Below are 16888 nucleotides of genomic sequence, written 5' to 3' on the forward strand. Positions count from 1 at the left end.
CGGCATGTCAGCTGGGCACCATGCGAAGAATTTCCAGTTCTCACGGAGGAACTCGACGAGCGCGCTTTCCTATGCGATATCCATGTTGTTTGCGATAGATGTCGTCTTTTTCGGGTCTGTCGGGTGAATCTGCACCTCCTTAGAATTTTTCTCTCGTATTGAAAGTTGATTCTTTATTTGGCCTTCCCACGTCCGGCGTACGTCGTAATCGGTCATACTTTTCGACGCCAAATACTCAGCTTGCATCCCGAAAGTTTCGATAACCGATGAAAATCCTTGTCGCACTTATCGCCTAAGGCGAAGCTTCCTTTGATCGTGATTGGTCCCTTTGGTCCGGGCAATCTCCACAGCAGGTATGTATAGTGTGGTACTTGCCATAAATCTAGCATATGCTGGTCGTCCCAACAAAGCGTGATACTCGCGATGGAAAATCCACGACTTCAAACTCCAGTTTCTCGATTCTATAATTTTCTCGGGTTCCAAACCGAACGTCGAGGTTGATCTTCCCCAATGGGTAACTTGGTTTCTCCGGTGTGATGCCGTGGAACCTTGTGTCCGTTGGCTTCAAGTTTGCTAAGGATATGTTCATCTTCCTCAATGTGTCTGCATACATAAGGTTTAAGCTGCTGCCACCATCTATGAATACTCGAGAAACATCGAATCCCGCAATAACCGCCGGCGAATAAGTGCTCGACCGCCCCGGTCGAGGAACTTGCTGCGGGTGATCCGCTATGGTGAAGCCGATGTCTTGCCCCGACCAATTGAGGTACTCAACCGTTGGTGGAGGCATTTTCTCTCGCCATGAACACTCGTCTCGAGATTACTTTTTGAGTTCTGTTGGACGGCCTTCCCTTCTGAATCATCGACACCGCTCCGTTTGAGTTAGGATCGACATAAGGTGGTGGTGGAGGTGCTGCCGCTATTCTGAGCTGCTGCCGATTGTCGTCTGTAATCGCGGGAGGTGGTGGTAGGTGAACTTCGCTCCTGGGCTCCCGAGGATTTCTCTGTGCTGCTCGAGCGTGAGCGTTTTCGCACATCCGAACATTGCCTGAAAATTTCGACGGTCTTTCCGCAGGTGCCCCGACCGTCTTTTCCCGTTCGTTGTCGAGGAAAAATGCATCTGGCACGGTCCGTTCAGCATTTCTTCGGGGGACACGAAAGGTCTTGGAAACCTTGGCCCGCTATTTTGTCTATTGCGGGAGTCGTCCCTATTATCGCTTCGCTGCTCATTGCTTCTCTGATAATCATCTCTATTGTTTCCTCCTGTGTTTGCCCGAAATCCTGCCGAAATTTGCCCTGGGGCGTCATAGTTCGGATACTGCCGAGGAAATCGTCGCCTCGATTGATAATTTCGACCACGGTCCTCCTCTGGCGACCTGTGCCGTTTATTGTGGACAGCGTCTTCTCCATCCGCCCATCTATTTGCTATTTCCATCAACGCGGATACTGTCTTTGGATTGGTCCTTCCCAAATCCTCGACAAAATCTCCACGCCTAATTCCTGCGACATACGCATCTATTGCTCTCTCGTCAGATATATTTTCTGCCGAGTTTTTTATGATGTTCCACCTTTGGATGTATTTTCTCATTGACTCATCTGGCTTTTGTCGACATGCTCTCAGCTCTTCTAACGACGCAGGTTTTTTGCACGTGGACCCGAAGTTTTTGACGAATACATCCTCGAAACTTTCCCAAATTGTCGATAGATCCTGGCGGAAGCTTTTTGATCCAAGATCGTGCGGCTCCACTTAAGTGCACCTGAATACTTTGCATGGCTGTTGCCCTAGTTCCTCCAGCTAACTTCACCGTCTCGAGGTAATCAACTAGCCAATCCTCTGGATCTTGCAAGCCGTCGAATTTTTTGAAGTGATCAGGCAACTTAAATCCCGAAGGGACTCGAGTTTTTCGTACTCTCCTTGTGAAGCACGGCAGGCCGCACATATCCTCGTCGTTAAGCTCCGGGGATTGCCGATGATCCCTTCGCTTTGCCTTGCTCTATCGACCCTTGCTTGTGCTCCTCGTGTCTCTTGCTCCACTTGGTCCTTCATGGACTGCCGCCGTTGCCGCTGCGGGTCGTGGACTATTTTGCCTTGCCGTTCCTTCGGGAGGCGTTGATACAAACGCTGTCCCCATAGCTCCAACCCCCGCTAACGCCATATTGTATAATGTTTCCCTTGGATCTCCCGGGGGTGGCCTAGATGCGAGGATGTAAGCTTGTGTCGCCATATACCCAGCTTCGGTGTCTTAGGGATAATGTTTCCTCTTGTATCTATCGACATAAAGGACATGTCGAGGTTTTGAACTAAGTGCTCTCTTTCTGCTTCGGGTATGTGTTGTAACCTTGATCTTCCTCTGTTCCGGGCCTCCCTGTGGCTATCATCCGAAACTCTAGATTGTCGACTTAGATCTGCCCTTCTCCTCGCCGGACGCGAAGCTGCCTCCTTTCTCCTCGTTCAACTCAGCTGTCTCGTTTTTCTATTTCTCTCGGCGGTTCGTGCGAGCCTATATTGATAAGCTTGCGGTTCTTGAGCCGTAGCTGTTGTCGTCATTGGCTCCGAACCATCTAAAGCTTTTGCAGCTCTATCCCATGCTGCTTGTGGAAGTTGAACTCTGACACGTGGTGTGGGCCCGACATATTTAGTGCCCATACCTCTCCTTAGATCTGAGGGATCGACATAGGGATTACCCAAATCGTCGAAAGCCTCTGATGTTTCCTCTTGGTTTTCGATAGCATAAATCCGATGATATTTTGTACTCGGATCTATGTTGGGTTTGGTGACATCATTGTTGAGATTGATGAAGACCTTGCCCATCGTGATAGATTTGTCGATGAAGTCGTAATCGTCGACATCGCTTGAGCCATCGCTTATATATGAGTCCGCGAGATGACTCAAACGATGTGTCGCCGAAGATCTTGGCGAGTTTCTCTCTTGCTCGGTGCCGACGTAACGTGTTGCCGAAGTTTCTTCTTCTCCTGACTCGGTTGACGATGCATAGCTTGAAAAATCGGAATCGACCGCCGATGATCCCGACGAAATCGGAATTTCGATACGATACGATCCTTCCTTTTCGACGCGAAAGTGAAAACTTCCGAACGTCATCTTCATGGGCTCCGCCAGGTACGCATATGCATCCAAACGGGAGGGTGGGTGAGGAACAAAATCGACAAGACCAGCAGCGATCTGTTTACCTCGGTCCATTGTGTTGCTTCCGGTTGACGATGTCGAAGATCTTGAACGTGCCATCGAGATCAGATCCTTACGCCTCTAGTTCCCACAGACGGCGCCAATTGACAAGGGATCAACTTGTCAATGCCTACGAGTTATAGGCTAGGGTTTAGTTAGAAGTAGAGGGCAAGTAGATCTCGAAGGTTTCAGCCGAAAAGTACTCAACGATTACGAAAACTAGGGTTTGTGAACAATGATTCGATGATCTCCTCGTCCCTCGACTCCCCTTTATATAAGAGGTGGAGCCGAGGGTTTCGTTTTGTACAAGTTACAGAGTCCGGGACGGTTTCTAACTCATCCCGCCAGATTACAGACAACACTTCCTATTACAACTCTACTTTCCTTAATATATCTTGGGCTCTCGAACCTTCTTATTCTTCGGGTAGTGGGCCTTCATTAAACCCCGGGTACTATCTTTGGCAGGCCCATTTGGGATGCCTATGTCAACCTTATTCATGATGACGGAGATTTCATGTAACCAAGGGGCCATTGCCCCCCCCCCCCCCTCTATAATATTTTAAAAAGAATCCATAACATTTATGCTATTTATTTATAGTTTTAGTATGATACTCCCTCCGTCAACAAATAAGTGTACATGCGGGTTTTTCAAGATACATTACGAAGTGGAGTGAAAAATACATTGGAAAGATGGAAACCAACATTTTACTCATCTTTAATTCTTTCACCTCCAATAAGTTAAGTGCATGTAGAAAATGAGGAGAACATGTTTTAAATATTATTTGGTTTGATTTCCGTGCGATGAGAGAATTTTTTTTTTGCTACTTTAAAGTGCATTGGAAAAATAGAAGTACACTCTTTTGTGGATAAATTTTGGAGATAAACAACCACTTATTTGAGGATGGATGGAGTAGGTGCTTTTGGGTGTCATAAGAATCTCTATCAAACTCCATCACTTGGTCATACACAAAGGTTTTAAAAAGTATTAGTATTTGATATGGAAAATATAATACTAAAGCAATAGAAAATTCAATAATCCTTACATTTGATAGACTCATGGTCTTTGAAATCTCAGTGACATTTAAAAGTACTTAATTTTATTGATTGGGTGAACTATATACCATTATATAGATTTCTAATAATAGCACCTTTATACATGTGTGTATAAAATATGTACCTGTAGAATTAATCACACACAAAAAAATTATGGGAATAACTGATTCGTATCCCATGTAAAAGTTGAATAGAAGAGTAGACATTTCTGGGACTAAGTTAATAAGAAGATAAAATATACGGTCTCTAAACATACATGTATGATGGGGACAAGAATAATTATTGCAAATAGAAGGAAAGTTGCTTGCGGGATGGTATAGTTACGTGATTGTCTTTTCTCTCAACTAATAAATACTCACAACATTGGGAAGGCGAGAGCCCGGTGTTGTTCTACATATTTGGGAAGGCTAGACATAAAATCGTGCCATTGATAAAAGTGATTCTTAAATTTTGGAGTACTTCTTTTAGGTAAGAGGAGTCGGAATACACACATGATAAGTCACAGTTTGGACCATCCAACAGTTAGACCAAAAAAATAGAAGTTATATTAATAAGAGTACACACAAAAAAATCTTGCGCCGGGGTCCCTACCATGTGGGGTCCTAGGGCGAGAGCCCCTCTGCCCTGCCTATGGGCCAGTCCTGAGGCGGTGGCTGTTGGAGTGTCGATCGGGATCAACTATGGGAAGATCGCCAACAACCTGCCTTCCCCGTCCCGGTTTTCATGGCTGGTCCAGCCGATGCAGGTGGCCAAGGTGAAGCTCTACGACGCGGATCACAGCATCCTGACGGTGTTTCATGGCTCCAACGTCGAGCTCATCATCGGTGTCGACAATGAGAAACTGTCGGCGATGATTGATATGTCGACCGCGCATGCATGGGTCTAGGACCACGTCCTACCGTACCTCTCTTGCATGGGCACGCGGATCACCTGCATCACCGCCGGGGACGAGGTGTTCAAGGGAAACGACACCGCACTCAAGGACAACCTGTTGCCGACCATCAAGTCCGTCTACGGGGCCCTCGCCGCCCTGGGACTAGGTGAACGTCACCAGCGCGCTCTCGCTGTACATCACGGGCAGCTCCTACCCTCCCTCGGCCGGCGCGTTTCGGACCACTTGTCTATCAAATGTAAGGATTATTGAATTTTCTATTGCATTAGTATTTTATTTTTATATGAAGTACTAATACTTTTTAAAACCTTTGTGTATGACCAAGTGATGGAGTTTTATAGAGATTGTTCTGAGATCCAAAAACACTTATCATACTAAAACTATAAGTGAATAACATAAATACTATTTATACTTCTAAAAAAATTATAGAGGGGGGGGGGGGGCAATGGCCCCTTTGTTACATAAAAGCTCCACCATCGCGAATAAGGGCCCTTCATGTCGTGTCACCCCAGGACCCTCAACATATGTGGACCGGCCCTGCTTATCTATGGACGTAGGGACTAAAAAAAAAATATTAGGTGGCCGAAGCTATCTAATGTCATAAATCTTTGTGAGACGACACTATTGTATTTTACAAGGCTCAGTTCTGCCACTGATGATACCTGAATCTGACATGCACTGAAATGGTTCTCGTCTTGTGCAGGTGGTTCACTTGTTTGCCCTCATCGCCATAGCATCTATCACCGTCATGTTATCCTGATAGTATGTATTGTTGACACCAGCGCTGTAAAGCGGATGAAGATGTTGAGCTAGAGCATCCCTTCCAAGTAGGGGTTCAACGAGTAGATCAGAAGGGAACTGATTGAAACCTTCGTTCGAGGATTTCTTTTTCCGAAACAGGGGAAGAAGCGCCACGTTTTCGAGAATTGCTTGGAAGAGGATGCATCATCAAAATATCCAATGCAGATAGTCATCAAGTTATTTCTCAAGTATGCTATTGGTAGGCAAAGATCATTGGTATTGGATGTATAGTTAGGTTGTAAAATCAGCTCCACTTATTTCCCGTTGCAGAAGGGCGATCCCTTTTCCTTTCTTTAGCAAATAATGAATATGAAGTCCGGGTGTACTGTTGACCGACTTTTATTACTTCTCGCCAAGATGTTTGTGATCATCAGAAATACACAGCTAACCCTGGTAATTACTGTGAAATTAGCTCCATGCTGACGATGAATTACAACTAGCTGTGGACATAATGTTTGTGCAAACAACATTGATTGATAGGATTCCTCATGATTCATTCTGGAGATATCTTCTCTTTGAAACTGTATAGTAGTTGAATACGAGAGTAAAAAAACTACAGGAGATAAATCCAGGCAGACCAAGGCTGCCAATTGTCACATGTATTGTTGTTCTCATTAGTCATGCTTCTTAATTGCTTGTTCTATTACTGTATTATCCTTCATTGGGAAAATGGTTTTTTTCAAGCCTCTGGCAACCTTGTGATGACTGGTGACCGACATCGTGATCAGTACTACAAACAAAGAAAGAAGAGTAAGTACCATGTTTCTGAAACTATGCAAGACTTGCCATTTTTAATAGGGTAAATTGGTTTTATGCCACTCTCTATTCCACAGATTGCACATATGTCATTACAAAATTTAGACTTGAGGATATGCTACTCTAACTATCCAATACTTTTACTTATGCCATTTTTCTCCAATACATAAAAGTATACCGCGTGTTGCACGTAGGATACCGTATACAGACCTTTTTTTAGCAGAGCACGGTCAATTTGGAGGCCAACCCACCCCGCTCGTCCCGAAATCGTGCCCCCGATGAACCCTAAAGGAAGTGGAGGAGTGGAGGGCGGCAAGGCTGGCCGGCGTGGCAGTGGAAGGCGCCGCCGACCTCCGACTGCGAGCCGCGCCGCCGACCTGCGCCCGGGAGCCGCGCCGCCGACCCGCGCCCCAGAGCCGCGGCCAGCGCTGCTGTTGTGTGGGGCGGCGCCGCTCGTCGTCCCCTGCTCGTCCGCCGCTCGCCCAGCCGCACGCCCAGCACAGGGCCGCCTCTCGCCCGTGTGCAGGATGAATTCGGCCCCGGACTGCCCTTACGAGTGAGTCAAAATCATCTCTACACCTGTGCTTGAATGTGCACATAGTTGTACATTCTTTAATTTTGTTTTCCCATTGTTTGTAGGCTCGAATTAACGAATACATTTAGCTTAGATATTGTTGTTCAAGGATTTGTGCTCAAAGAACCGACCGGTAGGAAATCATATGTGAAGGGGAAAACAATTAGGTGGAATGTGAACTCAGATAATTTCACAATGGATGTGCTCATAGATGGGTTAAGTTCCGAGTTGAGAGTTGGCAGGGATCAGAGTATCACCGTGTGGTATTTTAACATGATAATGGCTCAAGATGTTAAACTAACTCAGTCCGATGATTTTCATCTGATGTTTGATATGTATAGAGCAGAGAGGAGGCTTGCACTTGTTGTTGTTGTCGTTCACAACTCATGTTCTGAAACTTTAGACTCTATGCTTGACAATGATGATTATGTCCCTGAGGCAACAATTCCTGATAATGATGTTCTTCTGCTGGGTCTCCAAGGCTGTCCTCTAACTCCTAGTAAAAATGGAGCATCTTATTCAACCTCGCCACTAAAACAATCTGCTCAAGTGGTTCCATCTACCTCAACTATAGAAACTGATCCATTTGACATAGTTGAGGAGTATGTAGGAGTAGATGATGAGTACATGTATGATGTCCATGTGGATGTCTCAGCAACATGTGGAAAGTAGTGAAGTGCAAGAGATGCAAGGAACCTGGGCACATGGAGAAGACATGCAAGGTTCATGATCCTAAATATGTGGCAGTAGATGATGATATACCTGAAGATGAAGATGTACTAGATCCATCTATATCGACAAACAAAAGGTAACTCCGTAGTTGTGTTTCTAAATGTCTTTGGATTTGTTCTGATTTATCTTGTCCATATTTGCAGAAAGAAAGATGATGATGCAGGTGATGCTGCAGATAATGAAGTCCTCATCAACCTTATAAGGTAACTTATGCACTTGTCTTACTATACTATTTTACTACTCAGTCTAAACCATATGATCTTGATGTAGGAAAAAGGCTAGAACAACACCAGAAAAGCCCAACACATGGACCAAGAAGAAGACAAATGTGAAGATAGCTACAACACAAGAGAAGACCAAGAACAAGACGCCTCTAACGAAAGCTCCAGCACAAGAGAAATCCAAGAAAAAGACCCCAGTGAAGAAGACTACATCGACAACGAAGAAAACAAAAAAGAATGTTCCATTTGCACCTGTGCTACCTCCGCCACCATCGCCTCCAGTACTGCAGCCTCCATCTGGTGCAAAACGAAGCCTCCTCTATTGGCTTGGTGGCTGATTCAATCATGTTTGTGAAACTATGTAGCTTGTTGCTTTTGGTACTTCTTCCGCATTCCAACAACATGTTTAAAGTCTTATCTGAACTTATTAAATTGTGCTTGTGAGACTATCTATGATTTTGTTTCAGTTCTGATTGCTAATTTGTGACAAATTGAGGGGAAATGCTGCTGAATTTTTCTGTATTTGTTGTTGAAGTTTCTGGACAGAACTTCGCACCTCAGTTTGCTGGATCATATGTGCCCAGAAATGGCTCAAATATAACAGTACAATCAGCCCAGAAATTGCTCAAGATGGAACAATAGACTCGTTTTAATGGTTTTGATTTTCTGAAATTTTTCCAGATTTTTCTGAGAAGTTTGAATTTTTTCCAAAATTTGAATTTTTTGAATTTTTTGGGTGCCCAAATGACCTGAAAGTGCTACCATCCTTTTAAAACCAGGGCTATTATGGTAAATACTACCGTATACACTGAAATACATATAATTCTTCAAGAGTTATCCTTTGAGGTGTACAAAGTGGCATGGATGAAGGTATTGGATTGTTAGAGTGGCATATCCTCAAGTCTAATTTTTGTAATGGCATATGTGCAATCTGTGGAATAGAGAGTGGCATAAAACCAATTTACCCTTTTTAATAATAAGGAATAGGGCGGCTGATTAATTAGAGTTAAACCAGCCGAAAATCAATACAAGTGCACCAAAGTGGATGGATCAATCACATTGGGCACAGTCACCAACTGACCTGGCCAAATTCGAGAAATCAACCACACACTCAACCGAGAGACAGCTCCGACTTGGCCCAAATGCCTCACGAGAGAAATAAGTTGAGTTTGTGATGGCCGAATCCCCCACAAGATAAACGCAGTGATGCACGTAGGCCTTCGCCTACCTGTCGTCTTGGCCACCAACAGATTCCGATGCACATTACTCAAATCAGCACTAGTTCGAGTGGAAAAATGAGGAGGAGCTAAAAACCCCATCTTCCGTATGCAGGAATCTACCGCAGCAGCACACCCAGCTTGGTTTGAACGCATCAGAACTATTGCGCAACACAAGCTGCTATCAACAGCCATTATTCTCATGAACTTTTCGCTAGGCCGCATCAGAGCGGCAGGGGCGATGACGAAGGAGCAGACACCGTGGCGCTCCAGCAGCGGAGCTGAGCCTGAAGATGCTCCAAATAGGGACAACGCCAGAAGTAGGGGAAGCATAAGATCGAGACTCCGCAGGTAGGACCTGAGGTCAGTGCATATCCCCAACGGCTCCGTCCTGGCCTTGCAGAAAAATCGGAAGGGGAAGAAAACCCGGAGTCCAATCTCGGATTAAAACTTAGCAATTTGTCAAACATTTTGAGTGCATTACCAGAGCATGCAGAGGAGTAGAAAATGATTGAACCGACGCGGAGAGAAAAGGAGCATCGTATTGGAAGGAGAGTACCATAGCTCGTGGACGATCATATCTCTGTCAAAGTCCACATCTTCACAGTGGAGGAGGAGTAGGGGTGGCACGATGTTGTTGCACCAGCACGGCCGCCATCACCTACCAACGGCAATGCGCTCTTCATAACCACTTAGCCTCACTGCATAGACTTTTAAACATAAGGCTTGAAAGCCTAACTTTAAATTAACAAAGCCATCAACCGGCCAAGAGTACAACGATAACAGAAAATAAAAACACAATGAGTTGTTGGGATACCAGCTTATAGGGCAGCACAGGAAGCAACATAGAAGAATAGAAGCAAAGCTACAAAACGCTAGCTACACTAGGTAGATCACTTGAGCTCGTCGATGCAAGTGTCGTCCTCTGTTGCAAGGGCACGGTGCCGAAGCTGACCCGAACCAACATACCTCCCATGCCAAAGCAGAGCGCACCCATGACCGACCAAGCGTATTTGTCTTCTTCATGCCTCGAGAAACTGAAGGAGGGGGCTATATGGCGACGCCTCCAAGGAGGAGAGCGGCGGCCAAGGGCGTCGTCGTCACCCGCACCGGCCGAGGCCTTGCATACCTTTCGCCCTAGCCCAACCACCACCCCTAAAGAAACAACTTTGACACTTATCCAACGACACAATGGACCCGCGGCATAAGGAAGAAATCACCGGTACCACCCATGGCATGACCCCGGCCAGAGAACCCACCCCTGGGTATCTGAGAGGCCGCTCAAACCAGACAGAACATTGTGTAAAGGGAGCCATGGCCGGGTTCAATCTCACCCTTCTGTGTGAGGCATCCCACCCTTCTGTGTCAATCTCTCTCATTCCTATTCTCACTTCTCTTCCTCTTGTAGCAAGTGTCACGCGCAGAGAGCACTTGCCGTTGATTTTCTTGCAACACGCTAAGCCACGCGTCGGATGCACAACCCATACCCATTCCTTCACCATTATCGGTCTTTCTTTTAGAGATTTAGGATGATAACACATCACATGTCAGGCCATCGATGCTCCGGTGGGGGATGGATAGGGGGGCATATGCTGTGAACTAGCTTCATCAGGTGTACTAGTGTATTAGGAGGCACATGAGCCATCCAATTATGTACAGAGCGTCCAGATTAATGCGGGTGGACTGCATCTCACTTTGTTCGAACATTTTATCAAAACCCCCAGCTGAGTTCATCTCCTCTTTGTTGTTTTTTTCCAGAAGATATCTCCTTTGTTTTCCTTTCATCCACAAAGAAATTTTAGCCCCAAACCGTTCATCTCTAGTAAAAAAAAATCATCTAGTTCGACTTTTCTCCTCATCCGTTTGTACAGATTAAGTCCCGATTCTGCAGCTTTCCTTTCTTTTTCAAATTAAGTTTTGATTTTTTGCCGTACGTTAGACTAGCAAGGACAATTTTTTTTGTCACATATGCAGGTACAAACGTATCTAGTTAAGTTAGAAAAAAAAAGAGAACTTGGAATTGCTAGATCGCTACGACAGTGCGATCCAGGTGAGATCGACTCTTTTTTAAAATGTTGTGAAATGTGCAATCAAGTGAACTCCTAACAACCCGCTTGATTCTGAAACGTCTATTTCATATCTAATGGTACACATTTACTGGTACATTAGTACACCAGATGGAGCTAGTTCACAACATATGCCCCCATGGATAGGAGGAATCACCGATGGTAGTCACAACCCTGTACGGCCATTTTTTTCCCGTTTCTACAACTAGTTAAAATGCCCGTGCGTTGCCATGGGTGACGGGCTACTCAAATCTTTAAAACTATTTTCTAAACATGTAATTTGAGGAATAGTTTTTTATGATTCCACCTTATTCGTAATATTTTGTGATACCATTTTGCTCATACGGCAGAAATGGCATATGATGTGCAAAAACTCTTGTTATATTGTTGTGACGCTTCACCTTAGTCATCAAGACAACTCCCATGTGATTGTCTCCACAATTGTCTCGACGTGTTGACTAAAAACATCTAAAATTCCACCACATCTTTGTGTTTCTACAATACTAAAATACTACAAATAAGTACACAGATGCTATCAAAATGACATTAAACTTCATTAACACAACCCAAATTATTAGTTTTGCAACCTTTACAGTTGACTGTCTACAACAACTACTCCCTTGACAGCAGTGCCATTGTTGATCAACAATTAATTCCAAACGTCTGGTGGGATAATGTCTTGTCCAATTTGAAGTCGCAAAAGAACAATATGTTTCCTTCACCCTACTAATACTACGCAAGACCCTAGTAATGATACATGCATATTCTAAGAAATATCTAACATTCACCAAAGTTAAAGGGCATTGAAACAAGCATACTAATGATAGTGTGCAGAAAATGAGCATGATTAAATAATACACTTATTACCGTGTGCATCAAATAGACATTATTAATAGAAAAATATTTCTAGTGACAATGCAAAAAATAAATACTGCAAGGCGGACTAAGATAGAAGAATCAACTTTATAAGCTATAAACTCGCACATAGATGATGAATGCAAGAAATTATAAATGATAAGATGATGTGACGGAGCTAAATCCAATAGAAGGATCCTCGTCTTCTACTTTTCAAAATGCTTCTTGTCATATATTACATGAAATGAATAGGAAGATAGTGAAAACGGTATATATCATGAAAATGATCTATTCCCAGTATAATATTTAGCATTACAGTGGCGGAACCCTTATAGATTACAAATAGTCCAGCTACAAAGGCGCTCCTATTTCTAACCAGGATCCATCTCTCTCATATGATAATTTACCATGTCTTGCATTGCCGCATAAAAGCATGTAAATGATCCCAAAGTTAAAATAATCGTGTTCAGAAGAAACTAATGTATTTTCTCTATGTCAAAAAGGAAAACATTTTTATTTTTATGATTTAAGTACATGCTAAATAATCCACAAGGAACTTACACGAATGCCTGTAGAAATTGAGTAGGTAAATAATAAACCATAATTGTAGTGTTACTGTTCAAGCATAAAACTTATCACTTTCTTAAACTAAACTTGCATAGACCATCATGAAACTACAATTGTAATATGTAAGAATCATAATCAAGGAAAAGTAATAATAGTCGAATATTCGAAAACAAAAGCACCAAGATAAGCACTAATGAAAGCCTTATAATCAAATGAATCAGCAAATTCTTGCCCTAGCAGAGAACTTAGAGACAAGGCATACACAAAGAAGCCCAGTTAATAAAATAACAGCTTCACAAACAAAGTTTGTTAGAAAGAATAGAGCACATCATCCTTGCCAAGTAACATAAAGCTAAATACTATTAATGGTTCCCTGCATTGCAACTGATTGCTATGGGAAGATATTAAAAGGAAAAATACTACTACCTCCGTTTCAAGGAATAAGGCGCACATGTATTCCAAGACGAACTTTGATCATAAAAATTGAGCAATAAAATCTTAATTGTATCATATGTAATTAGTATCGTTAGATTCGTATTTAAAAGAACTTTTCAATGATACTAATTTCATACAAACAATGTTTATCTATTTGAAGTAATTCTTGGTCAAACAAAAAACACGTAAAACGAGGACGCCTTATTCCTTGAAACAGAGGTAGTAACCGTTTGTATGATTTATCATACCATATCAGAAAATACGGACACTTACGCAACAAAATTCAAGTCGCTTCTTTTGATTATGTACCAGAATCTTGTAGGGTTAAGTACGTTTTGTTATTTATTAGCTAGAATCGTGTGGAGAGAAGTAGTACTACATATTATTTAAAACTAAGTTTCTCTCCTAGTGCCTTTCGTATCAAAAGGTAGTGCATGTTATTTATCAACTAAGTTTCTCTCCTAGTGCCTTTCGTGTCAAAGCAACATTGTACCGAGCTGCTAGCTATAGTGAGCTTTCTCTCTTTAGGGTTTTTTCTTGCTCGTCTTTTATTTCATTTTCTTTTATTGTTTCATTTGTTTCACATGTATCGAGGGTTCATATAGCATAGGTTTGAAGAAGGAAGAAAAATGGAATGGTGTTTGCTGTACGTGGGCTAAGAGTAGGCGCAATTTTAGGAAGACCTCGCGACTTTCTCATCGCAACCTGCATCCAAACAGGGAGGGTCACCCCTAACAAAGTAAACAACTGATTCATCGCCTAGCAGGCAGGCTGACTACAATCTATTATTCCAGCAAGAAGTCCAGCTGACAGAAAGCACGTGAGAAAATAACACAATAACCTTTTGGGCGCCACCATTGACGATTCAGTAAACTGCTTCTTTACCGCATACCCCCACTATAACAAAACATATAAGCAAGGATGGTTTATCAAAAAGAACAAACCTCGACACAAAACACAAACAACTTGCTTTTTCTCGAAAGATGTACTGAAGAGCAGAAGTCCATCAATGTCTGTATCGTCAACCTTATCGTTGGCAGGAGAATTTTTATCAGAGCTTGTGTGTCCTGGAGGAAGGGAAATTTAACATATCGACACAAACCAGAACAATGGAGGAGGTGGGGTATGCAGTCCTGTTTCAAGAGACACGGCAGAAAGTGCCATCTGATCATCCTTGCCACCAGAACCTTCAAATGGTAGCAAAAGATCACACAACGGCATGAAATAAAGCAAAATCCTTCAAATGGTAGCAAAAGAGATGCCTCACCACTCTCCCAACCCTGTTGAGAAGAGTTGTCAACCGACCGAACCGGCGTACCAACTGCATTGCCCGTAGAAAGCAATGCTTCGTTGAGTCCAACAAAGGCACCAGGATAAAACTTAAGGACCTAAAAACAAATGTTCTCCCCAATATCTGCCCACTTATCCAAATATTTCCACAGGCGCAGCAGGGTGAAATTTTCAGCAACCAGAACATCAACAGGTTTACCGAGCAGGTCCAATGAAATATCACCAAGAAAACCATTTCAACATCAGATCCACCTCCAACTGCTACTATCAGAATCTGTAACTTGTAATAAACCACAAAAAGGTTAGAACTTAGTAGAGAAGAGGTAAAAAATAAGCCGAACCAAGAATTAGACCAACCTTGGGCTTCCCACCACATTTTTCTTAGCATCATTGCGCAACATGATGACCAAAACATCTAACCTAGCTAAAATAATAACACAAAAACCATGTCAGGTCTTGCAATAATTTTTCTAACCATTTGAAGGATTTTAACTGCCAAAACCAATACCATGGAATTCTATGTACTAATGGATAATATGATAAAATGATGACCGCATAAAGGCCATCATGGGATGCCCCCGCATATGTGAAACCAAACAATGTTAAGAAGACAAACAAAGAAACACGTTTCCTCATAAAGAGAAAAGATGATTCAGCAAACTGGATTCTCTTGATAATCAATGCTTGTGTTTTGCAAACTTGATAATCTAAAAACATTAGTATCTTGCAATTATAGTGAGCGAAGCAAGTTACTTTCTAGATTCAAGCAGTAAGACTCAAAATTGGAACATCTTCAACAATTACAAATAAAATAGAGCTATTTGCAAAAATACATCATCCAGAATCAATTTTGTTCAACTTAAGTTTTCTAATAAAAGAAAATTGCGTAACACTTACCCATGCGCCTAAATAACATAAAAGTATATATCAAATAACTTCTTTTACCCATGGGACTTGAATAATGCAAAATTTGCAAACATGTACCAGTATTCTTGATGGTATAATTCCTTACCAATAATTTCTTTATCTGCAACTGCAAGAGGACATCCCATACAAGCAGCTTGTTGGTCTGGTGACCCTGATATCCAACCACGGGAAAACACTCTTTAGGTAGCAGTAACACATTGTTTGGATATACACCATATAATATGTTTGTAATTCCTTCACAAGCAGTCTTTTTGAACTCAGTAAATTTGTACTAAAGTGAACTTACACGCACAAATTGGAATAACAAAAACATAAATTAAGATGAAGCTTGATTGCTTGCAAGATAAAGTTTCAACATATCACCGAAATGCACATGTCCATCTATGGATTGAATAGATAAGAATAACAAAATCACACATGACATACCTTGTTGCTAGTATTAGCTGAATAGATGCAGCGGCAGATAACCACTGAACCAGCCGCACTTTAGTACTACCAGAAATAATGGCGTGAGAAGGGGAGCCTTCTGTCGGCGGCATGTAGCATGAGCTCTACAAGTACTGAAGTCAATAAGAGGAGCGCGGAGTACAAAAGACCCTGCATGGGAAGAGTGAACTCCCCATGGCACTACGGCTGTATGGCAGCAATGTGGAGCCAAGGCCCTGCACAGACGACCTCCCAGCGCCACCGCTGGTAATTTTGAGTAGGGCTGAATGGCTAGACACTTTGTGGGCGAACTATGTTTATGAAGGTAAACTCTGGCACAACTCCATCCATGTGGTACACCACTCAAATCAAGTTGATTCCCAGCCAACGGCCATGTCCAGGAGCTCGGACCGCAGCCCTGTGTGCCACGGATTGCAGGTGCCCGTCACCATGGCACGCGCTATGGCGAACACCACCAGTAGCAGTGTGCGGATGAATGGCCGCACCTGCACATACACATACTGGTTGGCATGGCCTCACCCGGCGGAGAAACAGCCGCGGTCGAAGGTCGAAAGATCCAGCGCCTGACCTGCGCAGTCACCAACCTGCCACTTTTCATCTCGCTGCCGTCACTCATCGCCAACCACGTGCTGCACTGCCCGATGGCGGGCATTGCCCCGGTGGATGCGTCCCCGGAGAAGATTTGGGCGGGGGAGTGGCGCCGGCTTCCCTCTTCCTCCGTGCCGAGGCGCACCATCGAGCGGGACGGCGGTGGACACCTGCTGGATGCCGCTGCTCACTGCCGCTTCCTCTTCCTGATAATCCCCCTCAGGAGGCAGGGGAAGGGAGGTGGAAAAGGTAGAGGCAAGGCGGCAAGGACGGCCGCCGGGAA

The 16888-nt window shown here is 43.5% G+C and overlaps 1 protein-coding gene and 2 long non-coding RNA genes across 3 annotated transcripts; 2 read left to right on the forward strand and 1 right to left on the reverse strand.

Annotated features, from left to right (window-relative positions):
• Positions 1-6964: 6964 nt before the first annotated feature.
• LOC124672671 lies at positions 6965-7932 on the forward strand. The gene is made up of 2 exons (XM_047208863.1): positions 6965-7242; positions 7326-7932. The coding sequence occupies exons 1-2, from the start codon at positions 6965-6967 to the stop codon at positions 7930-7932; spliced, it is 885 nt and encodes a 294-aa protein (XP_047064819.1).
• Positions 7933-7964: 32 nt separating this feature from the next.
• Positions 7965-8752, forward strand: LOC124674478. Its single transcript, XR_006993031.1, has 3 exons — positions 7965-8068; positions 8136-8195; positions 8263-8752. It is a non-coding gene; the product is annotated as an uncharacterized LOC124674478 (long non-coding RNA).
• Positions 8753-14182: 5430 nt separating this feature from the next.
• On the reverse strand, positions 14183-16693 carry LOC124674477. The gene is made up of 5 exons (XR_006993030.1): positions 15997-16693; positions 15656-15721; positions 15001-15067; positions 14621-14917; positions 14183-14540 (listed from the first exon to the last, which is right to left on the reverse strand). It is a non-coding gene; the product is annotated as an uncharacterized LOC124674477 (long non-coding RNA).
• Positions 16694-16888: the final 195 nt, after the last annotated feature.

The sequence above is a fragment of the Lolium rigidum genome, chromosome 7 (genome assembly GCF_022539505.1).
Source record: "Lolium rigidum isolate FL_2022 chromosome 7, APGP_CSIRO_Lrig_0.1, whole genome shotgun sequence".
In the NCBI taxonomy this organism is placed as follows: domain Eukaryota; kingdom Viridiplantae; phylum Streptophyta; class Magnoliopsida; order Poales; family Poaceae; genus Lolium; species Lolium rigidum.